Consider the following 20,589-nt stretch of genomic DNA (forward strand, 5'->3'; position numbering starts at 1 on the left):
TTCACTTTTACAGAACGTATTTTTGCCTTGAAAACAGATACGTTAAAACTGTAATTGGTTTCAAAAAGCTGACCATGAGCGTGTTGTAAAAACATGGTTTCGGGAACAATATTTTTTTTGCTGAAGAAAAAAAATGAAAATCAATATGAAATTTCAAATATAACAAGAAAAAAACATTTCATTTACGTTAAATAATTCGAAAGTTACGAGTAGACCACGTAGTTCAAAAGCGGTCTCACAGTTGTTAACAGCGTAATATAACAAGAAAAAACAAAAGTCTGTCGTGTAGACAACAAATTGGCTAATAAGCAATGTTGCTATCCCCTCGCACAGTGGGGCGACTCCATACAAAGGCTGGCCAAGCAAAAAAAGTGTCGATAAAAGCGACAAAAACATGGTGTTCACATAATTTTGGGGCGCTGAACACGGATTTGGCATCCATTTTTCGTTTGGGGCCGTCCATAAAGCACGAAACCCAATTTTTAATAATTTTTGGCACTTTTTTCGTTTTTTATAGAATTATATGATCTTTGACCACAAGTAGTGCCACTGGGCGTCCTCCCCATTGCAAAAAATACGTTATTTATGGACGACTCCTCGAACTAAACAAATTTTGCCTAAATAAATATATTTTTTTGGATAAACTAAAACAACATAAGTAATACAAACTAATAACAAATTGAAAAAATCATCAACAGCATCATCATCTTTCGCTATGATCGCCTAAATCTCATGTTGAATTGTTTCCAGAAAATTTGAAGTTCATTATACTTATCAGCAGGAAAAATATCTTTCGCTGCAATTTTCATTTCTTCTAGTAATTTTCGATGTTTCATTGTTTCATATACATGTTATCTTCATAATCCGGTTTCTATGGTTGAAAGAGAACATTCAAATACATGTATAACACCACGAATTGACAACTTACTAGACATTGAAATAGGTGGTGCCGCTGAAGTTGAAGGCTCAATAATAAATTCAACGAATTTATGAATTTGAAAACTAAGACACTGGAATGACAAAAAGTTCTAAATGAATACGAAAAGAAGCGGAGGGCGACGACTGTTCTTTGTTTTTTTCTCATGATGCAAAATGTGTGTTTTACTTTTGTATGCAAACGAGTGCGAAGCAAAAGCAATCTTCAAACGGGCTATTGTTGGCCGGAGTTTGATGGTATGAATTTGCTGCTAATATTTGACACTCCAATCAGTTTAACGAATTTCATGATCATAAATTGAAAAGGGCTGAATGTTTTTAGTATTGTTTTAAACTTGCAGAAAGTGATAAAGTTTGAGATAATTAAAATTTCAGATTTGTTTTCAGTTTTCTTGTTTAACACTTATTTTATAACTTTTCATTGATAAATTTTGTGATTATTGCCCGAATTTATATTTTATCCTTACGGATTGAGTACGATATCATAAATGTTCATTAATGGGGTATCATGATTATGATTAAAATTCATTCTGGATGAAATTTCAACTTCAGAAATAAAAACTAAAAAAATCTGCTATCGCTTTTTTCACTGAAGTGACAATTTGCGCAGTTTTGCGCAGCAGCGGACGGTATGCATTTGAAAGCTTGCGTTTTTACCTAAATTTTGAATGTAGTCACAACCGTGGCAAACTGCGGCAACTAAATTTTTAAGCTACTTTTCTACAAAAAACACCTTTTTTAAATATTTTTTCTAGTGTCAGGCCTACTATGACCAAATTTTACAATATCTAATGAAAAGGGTTTGTTTTGCACAATATTTACAACAACTTTTCCTTTGACGTCAAAAAAATCCAAGCTATCATTGAAGCTACAGAGCGTTTCAAAGTAATGTACTTTTTTTCGAGAAAAAGACAAAAACCGTCAGTTCGCCAGGCTTTGAAAAGTCATAAAAAATTCAGATTTTATGATATTGCGCCCAAATTTTGGATTTAGACACTTGAATGTTATAGCAATAAAGGAAAAATATTATGAAACAGCTAACGAAAAAAATTTTTTTTGGCTGATGGCCAGCGATTCCCCACTGTGCCTCGGGTTGCTGCGATGCTCATTACCCCCACTTGAACTGTTATCTGTTGAGAGATAACTTCAAGCTAACATTCGTTTGTTTAAGACATAATTATTTTTCCTACTTTCCCTCTAGTGGCAACTCTGACAATCTTACCTCGTGTTAGGATTAAACTTGATACAGCCATATATGGTTACTCGTTGTGTCCGCTCCGGAGCCATCACGATTTCCGACTCGGACTGGTGAGATGGGCGCGAGTACGAATTGGCAATCGACGGTGAAGAGCGTCGCGACGAAGCATCCTTCCGTGTGGTGCAGCGTCGATGCGCCTTGGGTCCTTCGACCGTTATGCTCACCGCGTCCGAGTCCACGGGAGAATGTGTCGAAGGTTTGCCGATCGTTATGTCGAATACTTTCATCTTATGTTGGCGTGATTTTTTCTTTCTGTGGAGGGCCCGTAGGAGAGTGAATTGGCTGCGGTGGGAAGATGTTTGTTTTCAATCTGGTTTTCCGCCTTTCCGTGTTCGCTTTGGTTGCCCAAACGTGGCGCCAATTTGTACAGCCCGGAAACACCGACCGGGGCGGTTGGTGGAATAGGAATCAATATCGATTACCTGCTTGAATGGTAAATTTATTTTTGTATTTTGGTCCCACCGGTTTGCCGTTGCACTTTTCACTGCACCTGTCTATTTATTTATTTTTTCTTCGTTGCTTTAGCCCCATAGATAGGCATTTGTTGAATCATAATGAAGCTTTTTCGTTATCGAACACCAGAAGGTGAAAGGCGATAGGACTCATCCCACCGCGCTCAACCCAACCCATTCTGATCACAAGCGGAACTATTAAATTAGTTTTATCTGTTTCGTTTCACTTCCGCAGTGGCTGACCAGGCTTTCAGGTACGACGATTGACCAAGCTGTTGTTTGCTTTAGGATTCTTGTTTTTCTTTTTTTCTCTCACTTGAAATCGGCTAGGACAGAGACATGACCCACGAATCAGGCAATGTCCATTCGAACTAACCAAAACAATCGGGTCGGTTCCGATTGCCTTAGTAAACTATCTGTATCCCGTAGGTAATAAAGATTTTTGTCACAGTGGGAAGTGGGGAAACTACTATCATTTGATACCTTCGGGGGTGAATCCCTTCGTTTATTAGGTGTATTTGAATTGCCATTTGTTTGTCCCAGAATGGAAATCAATTTCACACTATAGTTGTTTTTTCAATTACCATACAAAGTCGAACGATGACTTTCTGTATTCAATTTGTTTCTGTTTTTTCACGGGTGACGTCTAAAAACCTATGAACGGGAATAGAATTTTTAATTTTTCTGGTGATGAAACTTTTGTATCGATACATTTCTAGTTTTTTAGTGGTAGGTACGTAAAGCTTTCAGGGTGGAATTATTAGGTAGAGTAAAACAAAAGAGAAGCCTTTCAGCTGCACAGGTCGGCCCACAGCAAGCCATGCTAGAAGCCTAATGGTTTTCCACGGAACAAATTGGCGAGCTTGTTCAACGTAGTCACAATAATAGCGCAATCCATGTCACCTTTGTCCCGACGCAATGGTCCCGCATGGTAACTATGCGCGTTGTTTGGTTTCTATGAATCTATAACAGCATCAAAAAGTCAGTGTCATACCACTAACATATCGCATCAAACGAGGTAAATTATTTCGTAATTATTTTATCTCTCTAGCAATCTTTTTTTTTATTTGAGTGATGAAATTTTCGGTCGAAATGAATCTGTATTTAATGCTATTAGCTGTGAGATTAAATACGCTTACAGGCACTGCCAAAAACAACTGTCTTTTTGATACTTAAAATACAGGCAACCTCGATATAACGTAACTTTTTTAGATATCTCAAAATTTAAGTACAACAATGATTTTTGAGGTGTTTATTGTTCCAAATAAATATTTTTAGTAACTTTACGAACTAATTTCATTTTTTGTCATATTGACTTACATTTTAAGTTTAGTAAAGCGGGCAATGTATGTAGTTTCGCGGGAATGCGAAGATGAACGGGAATAGAAGGTGTGACTAGACTTAGGAAAAATTTCCCTCGTCCAGACGTGTCTCATCGCTTGCGCCGCTGTAGATATAATAAGTCATTATACATAGTGTGCGTAAAGAGACTCTCTTTCACTGTTCACTTCCTTTCACTGTTTTCTGACTGATTGTTTTTGTCATCGAAAATTGTCCTAAAGAGACATGAGAAAGGTTTATATATACTACTAGGTGATAGGAAATAAGTTTTTGTGCACTTTCGAGTAAAAAAAAATTTTTTTTCGTGCGTAGATACAACGTAATGAAAAGAAAAATAAAGTTGCCTTATATCGAGACTTTATACTGTATTACCAAAAGTGGCACTGCAGTGTTATTTCGACGTGAACTCTGTATTTCTACGACCGGTGATAATAAAAACCCAATAACCAAAACAAGATAGTCTAGACATTGGTTCCACGTGTCGGATCTCTATGCTTACTGTGATAGTTACTTGCTGTTGGTAGAAAGAAAATCGAAAGCGATGATATCATTTTTCACTACTATATTGAACATGTTACTTGGATAAATCGCAGCTCGAGTGTCAACATCGTCTTTTAATTTCAAGTTGGTCAGATGTGAAAATCGAGTGAGAGAGTAAACTGAACTCTATTCGTACTGAAGATGAAAAAAAAAACAGAAACAGCTCACCGTTAGCCGGAAGACTGAGATTATCAAGTGACAGCAGAAAAATTTCACACTCCTCAAAGTAGGTAATGTTTCAACGATTTTAAATCTTATAAAATATAAATATAAATAATAAAAAATAATTGAAAACTCTTAGGGAGAAAATTACCAGAACAAAAGAGTAAGTTTTGTAAATCAAGTTTGGTAACCTCTCTTCATCAGGAGTAATTTTAACTACAAACTTTTGATTTGTTAAAATAAAAAAATACTCCAACTTTGTTAAAATATACCAGAGACCACTTTCAACGCTCCATTTAATTCTAAATATTGTAATAATTGAAATAAACTAACAATAAACATTATTGAAAAGTACCAGAGGTAACTTTTACTTCTTCATTTAAAGATTCTAGTAAAATTGCATAACGACAAACGCTGCAATATTCTAAGGAGAGAAGCAAAATTGAATTTTGTTTACTTCTACTCTGATTGCTTTTCAGTATTTGCGTCACGCAGTTGCATATGTCTATACCTATATTATTCCTTTTCGCTTCTGATTCATAAAATAGAAATTCTGTCGTGCAGATTGTGGATTCCCTTCGTGTGTATTAATGCGTCTCTTGTTTTTAGATAAACATTTCGATTTTTTTGTAAAATAGCTAGTATAGGGTAGAAGCATCAGTTTCGGCCACTCTTGTGTTTATATGTTAACTGTAATAGTGGTCAGAGAGGCTCTGGCAGCACGGCTATCGTCAGCACGTGTGAATTCTCTGCTTAGTGAAAGTTTATATTTCAAGTGTTTTTTTCATCAGTTTTTCTGCTGAAACTCTTGTGTTCGGTGTGAGAAGGTTGCTGCACAGGCTGTAGAGACGCTCGAATATGTAACAATTTCAATAAATTCAGTAAGATAAGTATAAATTATTGTTTCGATTTTGTTATGTTTTGATATTCGACCCTCATACCCAGTAGAAAATGACCCCTATCTTACACCGCACTGAAAATGCATGAAAGTTTCGTATGTGTGGATTGCAATACCGTTTTTTTTCTGTTGTTTTTTTTCCGTACATAAACTGGCAAACGTGTATATACAAACTGGTAGGGTAGAATATACGGTATTTGCTGTTCCACGCTTTTTGATAAAATTCTATTCATGAATTGAGTTCTGAAACACTCAATCTGTAAATCGTCGCATCTCGGTGCTCCGATTTTTCAACTCTATGCGTGAACGTTCTAATGATTTTATGCGGTGAATGGTTGTAGAGAGAAGCGACACGTCTGTGCATGCGCTGTGTTGTTTTTGTAATAACATAGTTCAAATAATGTTTTCAGCCGCAATAAGGAGCACAACAACAACTATGTATTGATATGTCATAAATTAGTCTCAAAAAGTTCATCACTTTTTTTTGGAACACATTATAGCGGACACTTTCCGTACACCCAACGCAAACGGGGAATATTTTATTACTTTTGGGCAATTTTTTATTACCTTTTGTGTCTTATGACTGCGCATTATACACAAAAAGTAACAAACAAAAAGTAATAAAAATTATGACGGCCACACGCTTGTATGTGTTTCTGCAGGAGAACATACAGCCAAGCACCGAAATGCATGTGTTGGCAAGACTTCACTCGCTGCATTTGTATTGATGCAACGATCTGGTTCATTTTTGTCTCCCTTCATGCACACATAATCAGAATCTCAACCGTCATCCTCAAATGTCTAATTAGAAACACTTTCGTTTCGTCCCCCAGTGTTTACTTGAAACGGAAATATGTAATACTGTCTGACCAGAGTTGCCGAAGTTGCGAATATTGTTCTGGATGGGCACGAGTTTTGTATATTCAAACGATCCAAATGAGTTTTCAAGAACCAATGATTATGTGCTGTAAATAGCTTGCAAGAAAGCGAATGTTTTTATTTTTCTCTAACGCAGTTTACAGATCGTGATGTCATTTTAAAGCGCATTTCAAGTCTTTGAAATCATCAACGTTTGCATACTCTATGACGGGGAAAATGTTGCTTGGCAGCATATTTTTTCGCTGCTCCGTATGCATACAACGAGCGAACTAATACACGCCCACTGGATGAATTGGAGATTGAAAAAACTTGTAACATGTGCAACTTATGCGACGGTGTGTGTTTTTTTTTGACTTGAGGTGGAGAGGGAGCATTTTTCGACAGAAAAAAAAGTTGCATGTGGTTGAAACGACCATTATTAGATAGCCGTATTCTCATAACACGTGCTAAATATATGACAGTATGTTGACTGGGGAAGAATTTTATTGCTTTTTAAGTAATGGATTTGTTACCTAAAAGGTAATTTTGCGCTATTGCTTTTAAAGTAATAAGGAAAAGTTTTGCGTGTATGTTTTCCGAATCCGTTTTTATTATTTTTTTGCGTTTTCTAAGCCAAAAATTTGAAAATTTCAGCTATAGAAGGCAGCCAACCGAGATCTTCTTCGCATGCCCTAATACTTCGTATTGTATTTTATAATTCATTTTTATCAATCTCACATTATCTCTACATAATCATATCTATATTGTTACATTAATTCAATTAAATCATGGTTATATCACTTATAAAAGTGAATCCTGATCAAAAACCCACCCCACTGAATAAACTCTCTTCCGTGGTCTTTGTAGGGATGCAGAGGTATACTCGGTCTTTAACAATGTAAATTGTAGGCTTATTGTAGGCTCCGTGCGGCACTAGCACAACTCGAAATTCATAGTTTCAAGGGAAACGGGGTTGAAAATTAGCGTTTAAAATTACCTTTATCACATCCACGACAAAAGTTAAAGTCTTTTTTTACCATATTTGGAGTATGTTTTTGATACGAATTCTAAAAACACATCAGCCAAAAACTCAGGTTTTTTTTGGTGAATTTTGAAACATGTCTTTGTGAAATAAAACTTAACCGTATTTGGCATCGTTTGATATCAAAATTTCAGAATGTAAAAAAAATTGAATCGTACCGGTGTTGCACGGAACCTGTTGACTGTAAGGACGTCATTGGGTCATTGAATGATGCACAGTGAGTTACACTTAGAACTAAGCTACACTAAGCTAAGTAGAATAAGTATGCTCATTCAATCACAATCACATAAACAATGTAAATTTTGAGAATACTGCTGATAAGTTGAAAGAAAGTAACCTCATTGATTTCGCATTCAAATTGTTGTTTACCGCAGGATATGATAAGCGCCAATGTAAATCGATTTTTCGATTTTGTTTTGCCGTAAGTCCAAAAAGTCGAAAAAAGCCGCCAAAATTCCAGCTCGATCGGGACATAGCCTCTTTCCTAGAACCAGGCACATTCGATGCACCCTTCCGTCAACAGTCTAAAATAGTATATTTTCCCGATATTTCTTTGTCGAAATAAAGTGCTGATACTAGACACCTTTTTTCCTGTGTTTCTCTTCGGGATTTCAGTGAGTTAGGTTTAAATTTGTTCAATGAAATCAATCAACCGACAGACTTAATTCCTAGCCGTCGTTATTGTCTCCGAACGTAGGGGACTTTTGAATTTCAAGTTCCTGGCAATCCGTGACGCCAAAAATACACATTTTTATGCACATTTTAATCGAGCGTCACAAACTTCCTTGAGAACCAAGTACTTTACTTAATTACATTTTTTGCTTTGACATTAGTTTCGCTTGGCTGCATACAAACGGAAATCATGTTCCCCTGCACTAAGAAGCGACGGGTGACTAGTGCTCTATTCATGGCTCGGTGGGGCATTGTTACCTGTTTTCCTCCGAGATATCAATTTTAATAGCATTCTAGGTCGTTAATTTGTGTGATGAAGGAGGTTGCTATGAACTTCTCGAGACAGTTTTACCCTAGAGACATCAAATTAGTCTAGGCTCAGGAGAGCAAGTAGGGGTAGGCAAAGCTGTTTTTTTTTTGAGAGTGACTCTGAATCGCTTTCTCACCGTTGCGAACCGATTCATACGAACGGCTCATAGTTCACAATAGAGTGTTTTAGAGGTATGTATATTATTTATTCTTTTGATAGGAAATGTAAAAAAAATCATATTCCACTGACTTTTTTTATTTTAAACAGCCGAACTATTGAAAAAAATCGATTTCGAATTTTAACAACTGTAAGTGATTTTAAGACAAACCCTGCCGTCAAGAAATCATGACACAGGGGTGCCAGGTCATTTTTCAAATAACTACACACTCCATAAAAAATGTCTCCACACATAAGAAATCTGTATACACAGTCCTCCATTGAAAGTTAGCAAAAATTCCAGTGAAAACCTCAAATCGAGTGTGGGTAATCAACCGTCTATTAGGCTTCCACTACTTCACACGAGCTCTAATGTCTTCGAAATTGAGATATGTCTTCACATTTGGCATCCCTGTCATAAAACGCGAACTAGGGTTATATTTCCACTTTGTGCTCGGTCAGGGTTATATTTTCGAGCAGCAGAAGTGTCACCTTGTGCACTGCCAGTTAGCGAAAATTTAAAAAAATCTAATTTTTCAATTGGAAAATCAAAGAAAAATCGTAGAGATTTAATAAAAAATACGTAGTGCCTATTAAAAGGTCGGTCATCGATTAGTATAAGAAAAAGCAAGTATTTTTTCATATTAAAACCCCCTATTACGCACGTATGTTGACAGTTCGTGTTGTTTCGGTAAAATTCGGTTTCGGGCGAACCGTCAGTTCTGATGCGTTCAAAGAACGGTGGATCATTTTCGTAAGCCACTCGTTCGTTCGTTTTTTCTAGAAGCAAACATTAGTCGACCTATTAGGATGGAAAGATTCTGTCGTTTAACAATGAAGTAATAATGATAACTGAAGAATTAAAAAAACATTCATCTCTTTTTTGTTTTTATCAAAGAGGCTTTTAACTTTAAACTGGTTTGCCTCTGTTCATCATTTTATCAATCCAACGACATATTGATTCTAGCGGTTCTCAATCTCAATAAAGTTAGCAGTACTCTCTAAAAAAATAATTTTGGATTTGTTTATTTCTAGCATTGTGTAAAGACATACATAAAAAATGTAATCACGGTGTTCCACATACCTTTATTTTAGAATAAATACGCCATTAAAACTGCTAGTACCAGCTGGTTTGTATTACTATCTTGCACTTCTGAGCCAAATTTGAAAATCATCCGTGAACAAATTTTTGAATTACGCCCTTTTCGTGTTTAGGGAGCATATTTGATACGAAAAAAAGGATAACACTCCCAAAACTAACGTAAATCATAGTAGGTATTGTTTCGCAGATTACATATGCCCAATGACTACTTGTTTAGAATATTTGAGCTGTATTTTGACCATCGTGAAATGGTTCGCATCAAATAACCCGGGAAAAATGGCAAATTTTCGACCTTGATTCACATCATTTGACAACTCAATTCACACTAATTCTCGACTACTTTGTGACGATGTCGTATGTCCGATTGAACTGAAATTTCGCACAGGTAATTTATTTGGGCCTAAACAAAATGTTCGTGGTCGGTTTTTAAATAAAATTTGACATGACCTCTTCCGCTGCCACCCTTATAAACATAGACGTAGAGGAATAATTATTCTAGTAACAGTTCTTCGAAACACGATTCCATTGTTGTTGTATGAAGTTTCTATAGTTTTTTAATTTGAGTGTGAATTGAGGTACAAAATGATGTTTTTTTTTGGTTTACGTTGAAAATTCACCATTTTACCCAGGGTTTGTAGACCCAAACAATTTTTCGATGGTTCCCAAACAGTTCAAATCTCCTAAAATGTCGTCAATGGGCGTATATTGCCTTCAAAACAATTCCTTCAATATTTTACGTTTGTTTTTGTAAGGGAAATTCAAGTTTTTTTTTTGCATGAAAAATCCTATTTTAAATTTTCAAAGAGTGTAACTCAAAAACTAGTGCAACGATGATTTGGAAATTTAGTTCAGAAGTGCAAGATACTAATACAAACAACAGTTAACAGTTTTGATGGCGTATTTTTTTTTTCACAATAACTATATGTGGTAATAGTTGTTTTGGTATAAGTATGACCCGTGAGCTTGTTTTCGTGCTCGCGGATATCGGGTTCTAAAGTGACAAAATAAATTAACAAATTATTGCGATCGTCTTGATATTTATTTTTGATATTTATGAAGCAATTGACTCTTATACAAGCTCAGTAATGGTAAAACGTAGAAGAATTGCACCCAAAGAGCTTGGTCTGTTTTCGCAGTGTGCAAAAGGGTAGTGGTATATCATATTGTGACAGCTTAGTTAGGGTTTCAAATAAAATTAAATTTGGGTAGACTTGTTTGGAGTGTAATGTTTATGCGTGTCAAAATAAGTTAGGTACAAAAAAACCTGGCGGGCACCCTCTCCCATTCCGTAGGGAGGAGTGCGTTTCGCGCAAATGGGTTCAAAAACACAATTTTTACAAGCATTACAACGCGCGCTTCACTTGGTTGAAAACGACTTTCCGAAGTCCGATTGAGCTGAAATTTTGCATAGGGATTCTTTCGAAAAGACGAAAGTTTTGAGTACTACCGATAAATGAAATTCGAAGGTCAATTTTTTCTCATACAGAAAATTTGCTTGGTCCGCCATAACTGATTTTTTTTCGCCTACCCCCTGGATGCTATCACGTGCCCCTAGGGGTACGCGTACCGCAGGTTGAGAACCGCTGTTTTATTCTATCACGTTACACCATAGTTTTAGTTTCCGCATGCGGTGAGACGTAGTCCTACGTAAAAAAAACTAATAACACAAAATCACGTCTTAGCCTCTAGAAACATTGGTGCGGAGCTTCAGTCATATCCAAACAGACAATTAAAAAATATATTAAAATTGGGATATTTTTTATGAAATTGCTCCACTATTTTTAATAGCCGAAGAAAACGGGTACCAATCTCCGGGAATGAAAATTTGATAACTAGGGTAAGGAACGGCTTAGGCAGTGGCACCTATTTTAACCCGTAAAGACCCGAGACGAAGCTTATTTTTTGAAAATGATCGTTCTCGGTACTGGCGCGGTCGATTTGGGAAAACTTGGAAAATTATTCAAGGGGAATAGTTGCTACAAGTTTTGGTATAGGTACCACCCCTCTGGACCCCTCCCTATTCCCGTGAGATGCAAATATGTCTGTGTTTTTTGCTACTTTTTTCAAACAGATTGAGCAAATGATGAGAATTTTCATAGGTATTAATTGAGCAAGATCGCGCCAAATCACCGATGGTCGAATATCGACCATTTTTGATTTGAATGAAACTTTGCACACGTATTTGGCTTAGCAAACTGAGCATTTTTCCCAGATGGAGAGATTTTTTACACCCATGAGTTACATTCTAAAAGGGCGTATGCCTTTTGGCATAGGTTTTATTCGAAGCATTGTAGCCCAGAAACCGTTTGTTGTATAGAAAAACTGTCTGAGAATGAGTTGTAGGGAATTAAAAATGCACCATAAAAAAACTATACACTGTACAAAAAAAAATATTTTTGACCAAAAAAAATTAAAAATAAACATTAAATTTCAGTTAAAAAAAAAGAGTTGAGTTTTTTTTATGGTAGATTAGTTTTTTTATTAAAATTCTAATTTAAACATTTTTCAAAATATTTGTATTCTGATGATTTTAAAAGATGCAGAGAGTCATTTTAAATCAAAAAGCTCTTGGTAGTAAACATTCTAAAGGCATCGGTTTTCGAGTTATTTTGAATTTAAGCTCAAAAAATTATTAATATTTCGGAAAATACACGTTTTTCTCAATTTGTCCATGGTTCTCCAGCAAAAACCATACGTTCATTGGAATGCTTGATCAAAAATATACAATTCATTCTCTGACAACAAAACGACTCAAGCGCTAAACCTTAGTCTACCTACACGTTCCCCCTTGCCGAATGTTTTATAAAAAAATATGTTTGTTGTGCAACACTACCTACTTGTTTACTAATAATAACTGTTTGTAAAGTACGCAACCAATAACTACTGGGTTACCTATAATATCTGTTTTCGTTTATAAATACGATTGCACTACTCCAGATGTGTTAGTAACAGTTTGAATTTTGTGAAGATGAATAAAGTGAAAATGGAATACACCAAGCCCAAATGCTGTAAACCCTTTCCTGATCATCGGTGCTCATCAAGCTTACGCAAATTAAACGAAAACGTTATCGCAAAAATAAAAATATTGAACAGTCAAGCTCATTTTAATACGTCTTTATCAATTTGTGATTCGTGTAGTTATTGGAATGATAGTCAAGCCACCATTCATCCCTTAGTTGTTTTCTATTCAGAATCTGGAACACTTACTGAATCAGAACCTCATGATACTGTTGCGGTTCAGGTGTTCATCGCCAAATTAATGAGTTTTTTGAAAACAACAATAGAGTTGAAAAAAGCGATATTAATGTCTGATGGAGCTGCCTCACAATATAAAAATAGAAAAAACTTTGCAACAAAATAAAACGTCGATGCAGAGTGGCATTTTTTTGCGACTTCTCATGGTAAAGGCCCATGCGATGCAATTGGTGGCATATTAAAACGAATGGCAGGAAATGCAAGTTTAGCTAAAGAACATGAACATTACAAGCGCAAAAGAATTGTATGATTGGTCTAATCAGAAAAGTAATAAAAATTTATCAAAAATGTCATTATATTTTATCATATGAAGATAATGAACAAGGAGTTACAGAATGGAGCAATATTTTCAAAAAATCTAGCTGCCACACAAAAGTATTACTCTTTTGTTCCGATGTCAGAAAATAAGATACAAACGAAGATGTTTCCAAGAGATGACCATTCATTTACTTATGATGTATATAAAATATAGAGTGAAACTAGTTCTGTAAAGTATCTATGTCATAAAAAATATGTTCTCAAGATAATAAAACTCGAAAATAAATATTCGATTCTTATATATATTTATATCACTTAGAACATTTAACTCTTTTCTTGAGAACCGTTCGCCCAATCGTTTTGTTTTCAAAGAATGAACTGTACATTTTTTGATCAAGCATTCCAATGAACGTATGGTTTTTGCTGGAGAACCATGGACAAATTAAGAAAAACGTGTATTTTCCTAAATAATTATAATTTTTCGAGCTTAAATTAAAAATAACTCGAAAACCAATGCCTTTAGAATGTTTACTACCAAGAGCTTTTTGATTTAAAATGACTCACTGCATCTTTTAAAATAATCAGAATACAAATATTTTGAAAAATGTATAAATTAGAATTTTTATAAAAAAATTAATCTACCATAAAAAAATTATTTTTCATTTCTCCATCCTGGACTTTTTTTTAAAAGATGCGTATTAACGTCAAGCTTCTTAAAAAAAAAAGTTAAAAGAAAAATTCAACTCTTTTTTTTTTAAACTGAAATTTAATGTTTATTTTTAATTTTTTTTGGTCAAAAATATTTTTTTTGTACAGTGTATATTTTTTTTATGGTGCATTTTCAATTCCCTACAACTCATTCTCAGACAGTTTTTCTATACAACAAACGGTTTCTGGGCTACAATGATTCGAATAAAACCTATGCCAAAAGGCATACGCCCTTTTAGAATGTAACTCATGGGTGAAAAAAATCTCTCCACCTGTGAAAAATGCTCAGTTTGCTAAGCCAAATACGTGTGCCAAGTTTCATTCAAATCAAAAATGGTCGATTAAATTTTTGCGTATTTCCAGGCGATTTGAAATGATTCTGCACAATTGTTTCATATATCAAATCATGTCAGGTAGATGAAATATGACAAATAAGAATGAATTTGGAAGTTTTCAGAATATTTCAGTACAAAATCACGAAACTACGTATTTTTAAAAAATTTCAAAAAACATTGTCCTCCTTCAAGTTTTTAGTTCTACATTTTTAGAATATGGTTTCCTGAATTCCTACACGATGAAATATTTATTCTAGCATGCACATATTTCGAGAAAAATGGGTTTGAATTTAATAAAGTACGAGTTTTTATGAAAAATTGATTTTCTAAAAATCTATGCATGCTAGAATAAATATTTCATCATGTATGGATTCAGGAAACCTTATTCTAAAAATGTAGAAGACTGGAAGGACGACAATGTTTTTTGAATTTTTTTAAAAATACGTAGTTTTGTGATTTTGTATTTAAATATTCTGGAAACTTCTAAATTCACCCTTTTTTGCCATATTTCATCTACCTGACATTATTTGATACATGGAACAATTGATACCTATGTAAATTCTCATTATTTGCTCAATCTGATTGAAAAAGTAGCAAGAAACACAGACATATTTGCATCTCACGGAAATGGGGATGGGTCCAATGGGGTGGTACCTATACCAAAACTTAATGCAACTATTCCCCCTGAATAATATTCCAAGTTTTCTCAAATCGACCGCGCCAGTGCTGAGAACGATCATCTTCAAAAAATAAGTTCCGTCTCGGGTCTTTACGGGTTAATCAGTCGGAATAAACGGGCCTCAATCTCTTGAATTTTGATCAATATCGACAATTTCAATTATGAGAACGAAAACTCTGATTAACTAGCTGTCTTACGAATACATAAAATCTTTGAAAAACCATCAAACGAAAAAAGTTGTAGCTATTCAAGCGCTATTTGAGTGCTGAAGAAAATCCCCTGCAAAACATATGCAAACTGCTTAAAAGGTTCGGGGTGATAGGAATAGTGACCCTCAGTATGGAACTTTAATTGATTACTGTAAAAGTTTGCTAAATCGGTTTTAGCATCTTAAAACAAGTGCTGACATAGAAAAAGATAGAGAATAAATTGATATACTTATGTTTGTATTTCATCTTACAGATTTGAAGCATTTCGTCTCAATACACAGGCGGCTCCCAAAGCTGCTTAGAATATGTTCCCTACCCTAGCTGTTGTACGAAAATAACGGAAATTTATTTGAATTACCATCAATAAAAAAAACGCTTCTACGTTTACTAACGGGAACTCTTCATTCAGGTCTTTGAAGACTTCACGCACTTACGAGCTGGCAACAAAATTCAATTTGTCGATGAGCTTTAAAGGTTTCTAAAGGACATTAATTATTCATGATTAAATTGAAAAGAAAGGAATTGAATCAACAACTTCTATTTTCTCCAAGTTGAGTTTGAAATTTTCATTCACTATTATTAGTATTTTTTCTCTTAGTGTATATTTTTTTTATTTTTTAAATTACGGATATGGCAATGTTAAATACATTGCTACAAATATTTATTCACTCGCGAAGCACACGTATTTAAGATTTCCATTTGCCCAGCTAGTAAGGATATATAAACAAACACGAAAAGTTTTTCGCTGTCGCTTAGTGATGCTTTGTCTCCAACCCTCCAAAGGGAAAAAAACTCTTTCCCACTTCGTGCGGAACCTGAATCTGCACCGAAAGCACTGCTAGGAGCGCAGACACACATTTTCGTGTTCACTGCCTCACAAAGGGAAAACTATTCCAATCGTCGAGTTATTCACGGTCTTTCAATTTGTTTTCAGTGAGCCGCGTCACTACGTCAGGGAACTTTCAGATCTGCTTATGAAAAGATATTTTAGAACACCCGTAAGTGATTTTAAGCCACTCCACGAAAAAATATCTTCACACATAAGCACGCAAACAAGTCCCCTTTGAAATTTAGACAGTTGATGAAAATCCTAGTAGAAACCAAAGAAAATTAACGTAGAGCACACTGAAAGATCGGCCATCAATTAAGGTAAGGAAAAGCAGATATTTTTTAAAATTGAAAACCCCTAATACGCCATAGACATAAAATCGAGGAAACCGCATTTTAAATACATTTGCCGGTACAAAACGTTACGAATTTTGATTCAAAAAATCGAATTATTATAGCTAGTGTAACAAAATGAATGATTTTTATATACCATTTCGTTTGTTGGAAATTCCTTCACTCAGTGATGCTATACTTTACTGTGGGACCACTTCCCGGAAATCAGCAGGCGTTGAAAAAAGTGACAGTCAGGATTCAGACGGTTTGCCTATCTATCTCTTGACGATTACGTTGAAGTGTTCGGAGTTTGAGTTAAAGCCGATTTCTAAATTCTCCTCGTTTTCATGTATAAAACGTGTTTAAATCTATATAAATTGATCGATGGAAAGTTCATGTTTCTTTGATTTTTTAGTGCAAGAAGTTACATCATAGCTTAAGTGTTCGAAATTTAATGCAGTACGGTATATCACCCCTCATATATGCTGTAACCTCGGCTGCAAACTTGCCGTCGAGTTGAAACAGAAAAACCTGCAGCCAAATTCCATCCGTCAAGTATTTTTAACGCAGTAGCTCTTTTTTTTCCAACGTAAACGCAAGGACAGTTGACAAGCTAGTGTGGAATTCGGCAAATGTGCATATGTTGTGAATCGGTTTTTGATCAAAATGGCCTTTAAGTTCGAAATTTCCAGTGAACAGTGTAGAAGCATAAGTGAGAACGAGAAGGATGGTGAGACAAATGTCCCATGCATCCCAATCAAACCATTGCGAAATCCTGTAACTTTTCAATCAAAGATCAGTAAAGAAAGATTCAGTTGGGTAGTTTCTACATATCATTTACGAATTTGGCCGAGAGGAATTGAGTTCACACGCAAATGAGGTATAATTAGGAAATTTTACCATTGGTACCTCTGATGACCTTCATCAGAGTCTATAATATTATATTATAATAATGAATTATACATACTTTATCGTTTCGCTTTCTCCATTTTATAAGTAATTTGAATAATGACGACGATAATAGTAACGATAATAATGATTCATCGAAATGATTCATCAAAACCCATTTTCCTATTTTTTTTATCAAATCCAAAAAAAAATCTGAATCTTTTTCGCAAAAACTTTGTTTGGGGTGTTTACTATCCCGAGAAACTGTTTTCTCAATTTTGGGTCCAATTTTCCACGAACAATAATGGTGGACAGTAGACGCAGCCTATTTTGACGTCTTCTGGAGGTTAGGTGAATAATTATTTTTCATGGCAACAGAATGAAAAACAATTAATTATTATAGAAGTGCCGATAATTATAAAAGTTTCGATAAAAATTCTCGTAAGGAGAAATATCAAACTTTTTTTCCTAAAGGTTCGGTAGCATTTTTTAAATCACGTTTCCGAGAATGTTGGATGATTTAATTATGATTATTTTAAGTCATAAAACTTGGAACTATTTTAAATTTAAAGTTAGAATATTATCAACGAAAGTACACCATCTAAATGGTATTCATTCAACAAGCCTATAGAATGTTGTAAAACCTTTTCTAATAAAGGGTGCTCATGAATATTTTACAAATTGAGGATCGAAGTAAACCACGAACGCGAACGGACGTGATTTTTCTCCTGCGTCACAGTTTTCTCGCTGGATATATTTTCTTTATTGTTTTTGGTAAAAGTGTTTAAGTGTTACAATGCAGGTCGGTTCATGAAGATGAGGCTAGGACTGAAGTGGTGTCTCTTGAAAATGAGGAAGAAAACATCTGAGCATGAACCAAAAAATTCTGCAGATCTTCTACAAAGATCTCGAAGCCGTCATAAGAAGAGATTTTCGCAACAGAAGCCAAGGATACTGAATGTCCAACGAATTTTTTCTGCAACTTCATCCAGGCTGAATGATACTCGACAGATGGGCATCAATGAATAGGATGTGGATCGATTTTAAATGGAGAGAGCGTTCTTTTTTAGCTTAGCATTTCGCTATGATTGTGTTTAATATTGGTGCAGTACGACAGTTGAATTTCTGCATCCTCTTGTCAATAAATATAACATGCTATTAAATACGGGTCAATTTTTTTGGTACAAATGTATCAAACGAATTGAAAGTCTGAAAATAATAATAAAATCTGCAAGATTCTATTATTATTTTGAAGCGGGGCTTACCGATTGGAAAATTACTCCGGTATGTACTGCAAGTACTCAGTCATTCTGTAAAGGGTCTTTGGAAGGTCGGTAGAGCTAACACCTTCTAGATCCCGAAACAAAGATAGTTGCAGAAATGAAAGATAATTGCAACTGTCTTTTTTTCACTACATCACTGCCAGACAGTGGGATCTAGAAAGGTTCCACACACACACACACACACTCATGAATATTTTACAAATTAAACGAAGAAATTCTAGGAACAATCGAATTAATAAACTGTTCAGCTCGGCTGGACGGCATCTTTGTTAATTTGTGACTCGTGTCAATCATATTGTAAAAGAACTGAACGAATATTAGATTTGATATTTATGAGCATCTCCACAATTTCATCTCGAAGTACCGAGCAGCTACATTAGAAGCATTCAACGCTGTACCATGGAATTAATGTCCCTTTTATAGTCTTTATCACTAAAACTTAACACTTTTAAGACACAATTTCCAACATTTATTTTCGTTCGAAAGGTAGTCAAATACATCCTTGCAAAACAAAATATGTTTCATGGAAAAGCTTGAGTGGCACCTAACAAATCAGAAAAATGTTATTCCGATCATACACATAATTGAGGCAAACCCAAATGAAATACTCATACCAAACACTTCGAAGAGGAAATGAGGCAGAACCATCGTAATCATCATCCGTTTTCTAGGTATTACTTGAGAACAAAACAAAAGCAGTCCACCCTGAAATGTTACCACCAAAAAGACTATGGACGTATGAATAAACGATATTATTATTGTTATTATCCAATCATTAAATTGAGAAATGTGTTCCGCTTATCAGATATTACTCAAATCGAAGCAAGCTGAGTATCCCAATGAAAATATTGCTTTTTTTCCTTTTTAAAATTGAATTTTTTTTCCACGAGATATGGGCTTCCGGCACACGCGAAACCCTGATCAAACGAAGCTGACACTTCCCGGCTAACAATGCGAACAGGAAGTAGCGAAATAATGTTCCTCTCGAGTGTGTCTCTGTAAGCAAATCGCACTTTCATCGTGTTTCGTTTCTTTACATTACATTGTAGCACAGTAAAAAAAATGTACACTTCGGAGAGACTTGCATGTTTCTTGCAACTTTCATCCCGCATCTTGTTCTCCAATCCTATCTATATTTGGCATCTCATGTACACTAAACTGATTATCATTTGTCGTACAGCGAACGTAATCGTCTGGATAACGGATCCGCTTTGAATGCAAAAAAAAAATACTGCAATACGGACTTTCCGTACACACCAAAGTTGGGTGGTGCGAACTCACCACTGCTACTAATAAGGATATCACACAATAATTGAGTCAGACTCGAGCTTTCGCGTGTATTAACCAATTTTTTGGCAGCAATTCAATCGCAATTATCATTTATGCAGCAACTGTTTCATGTTCAGTTTCCAATTATTTTTCGGATATTGTGGCTCTCGTTTCCTGTCACACAGGATTCATATTGATTTGGTTTTTGCGCGCGAAACCACGAATTATTCAACTCGATTAACTAAAAATGATTCCAGCCAAGTTTTCACTAATCAGTATGCACTTCATCGCATTAATCCTTCCCGCTGTAGAAACTCACAGGTAATCCATTTTCCGGAGCTTTGATTCATCACACTTTACACTGCACACTTAGACGGTGCAACTGAAAGAACCGGAGCTGTATCGTTATCCTTCCTGACTGTGGGGAGCCAGCTCACTAACTGTACTTCCGGGTACACGGTACGCGTGGCACTGAGTCAGTCGAGCGCACTGGGTCACCGTTTATATAGTGCTGCCAGCTGCTGCTAGGCTTACAGGATAGCTCGCACTGACAGCCAGCAATCCAGCGCGGAGGTGGCTAAACATCATCATAACATCCGTCGTTGTTGCCGTTGCCCGTTCCCCCGTCCCGGCGTCGACATCGGTTTCGGTTGCTTTCGGGATAGGAAAACCATTGAGTGGCAGCTTGGAAAAACGCGCGCTATCGGTTCAGTTTTCACATGGCGCTCTATTGCGTTGCAATAGAGATGGATGAATGGAAAATAAGTTTCCAGTTTCTAAAGCCTTACAAATCATTAAAGTCGCGTTGAGTTTATGC

The 20,589-nt window shown here is 35.5% G+C and overlaps 1 protein-coding gene across 7 annotated transcripts in view; it reads right to left on the minus strand.

The window, feature by feature from the left end:
* The window catches only part of LOC129717572 (retinal guanylyl cyclase 1-like), a 74,728-nt gene extending 54,485 nt beyond the window's left edge, over positions 1-20,243 (minus strand). Inside the window, exons 1-2 of one of the 7 annotated variants that reach the window (XM_055667565.1) lie at positions 19,785-20,243; positions 2,159-3,300 (exon numbers count right to left, since the gene is read on the minus strand). In XM_055667565.1, the coding sequence (XP_055523540.1) occupies positions 2,159-2,421 (263 nt within the window). In that variant the 5' untranslated portion in view covers positions 2,422-3,300; positions 19,785-20,243. Of the gene's footprint in view, positions 1-2,158; positions 3,301-19,315; positions 19,738-19,784 lie in introns of those variants that run through there. The other 6 variants (XM_055667568.1, XM_055667564.1, XM_055667567.1 and 3 more) reach the window with 6 other exon arrangements.
* Positions 20,244-20,589: the final 346 nt, after the last annotated feature.

This window comes from Wyeomyia smithii, chromosome 1 (genome assembly GCF_029784165.1).
Source record: "Wyeomyia smithii strain HCP4-BCI-WySm-NY-G18 chromosome 1, ASM2978416v1, whole genome shotgun sequence".
NCBI lineage: Eukaryota > Metazoa > Arthropoda > Insecta > Diptera > Culicidae > Wyeomyia > Wyeomyia smithii.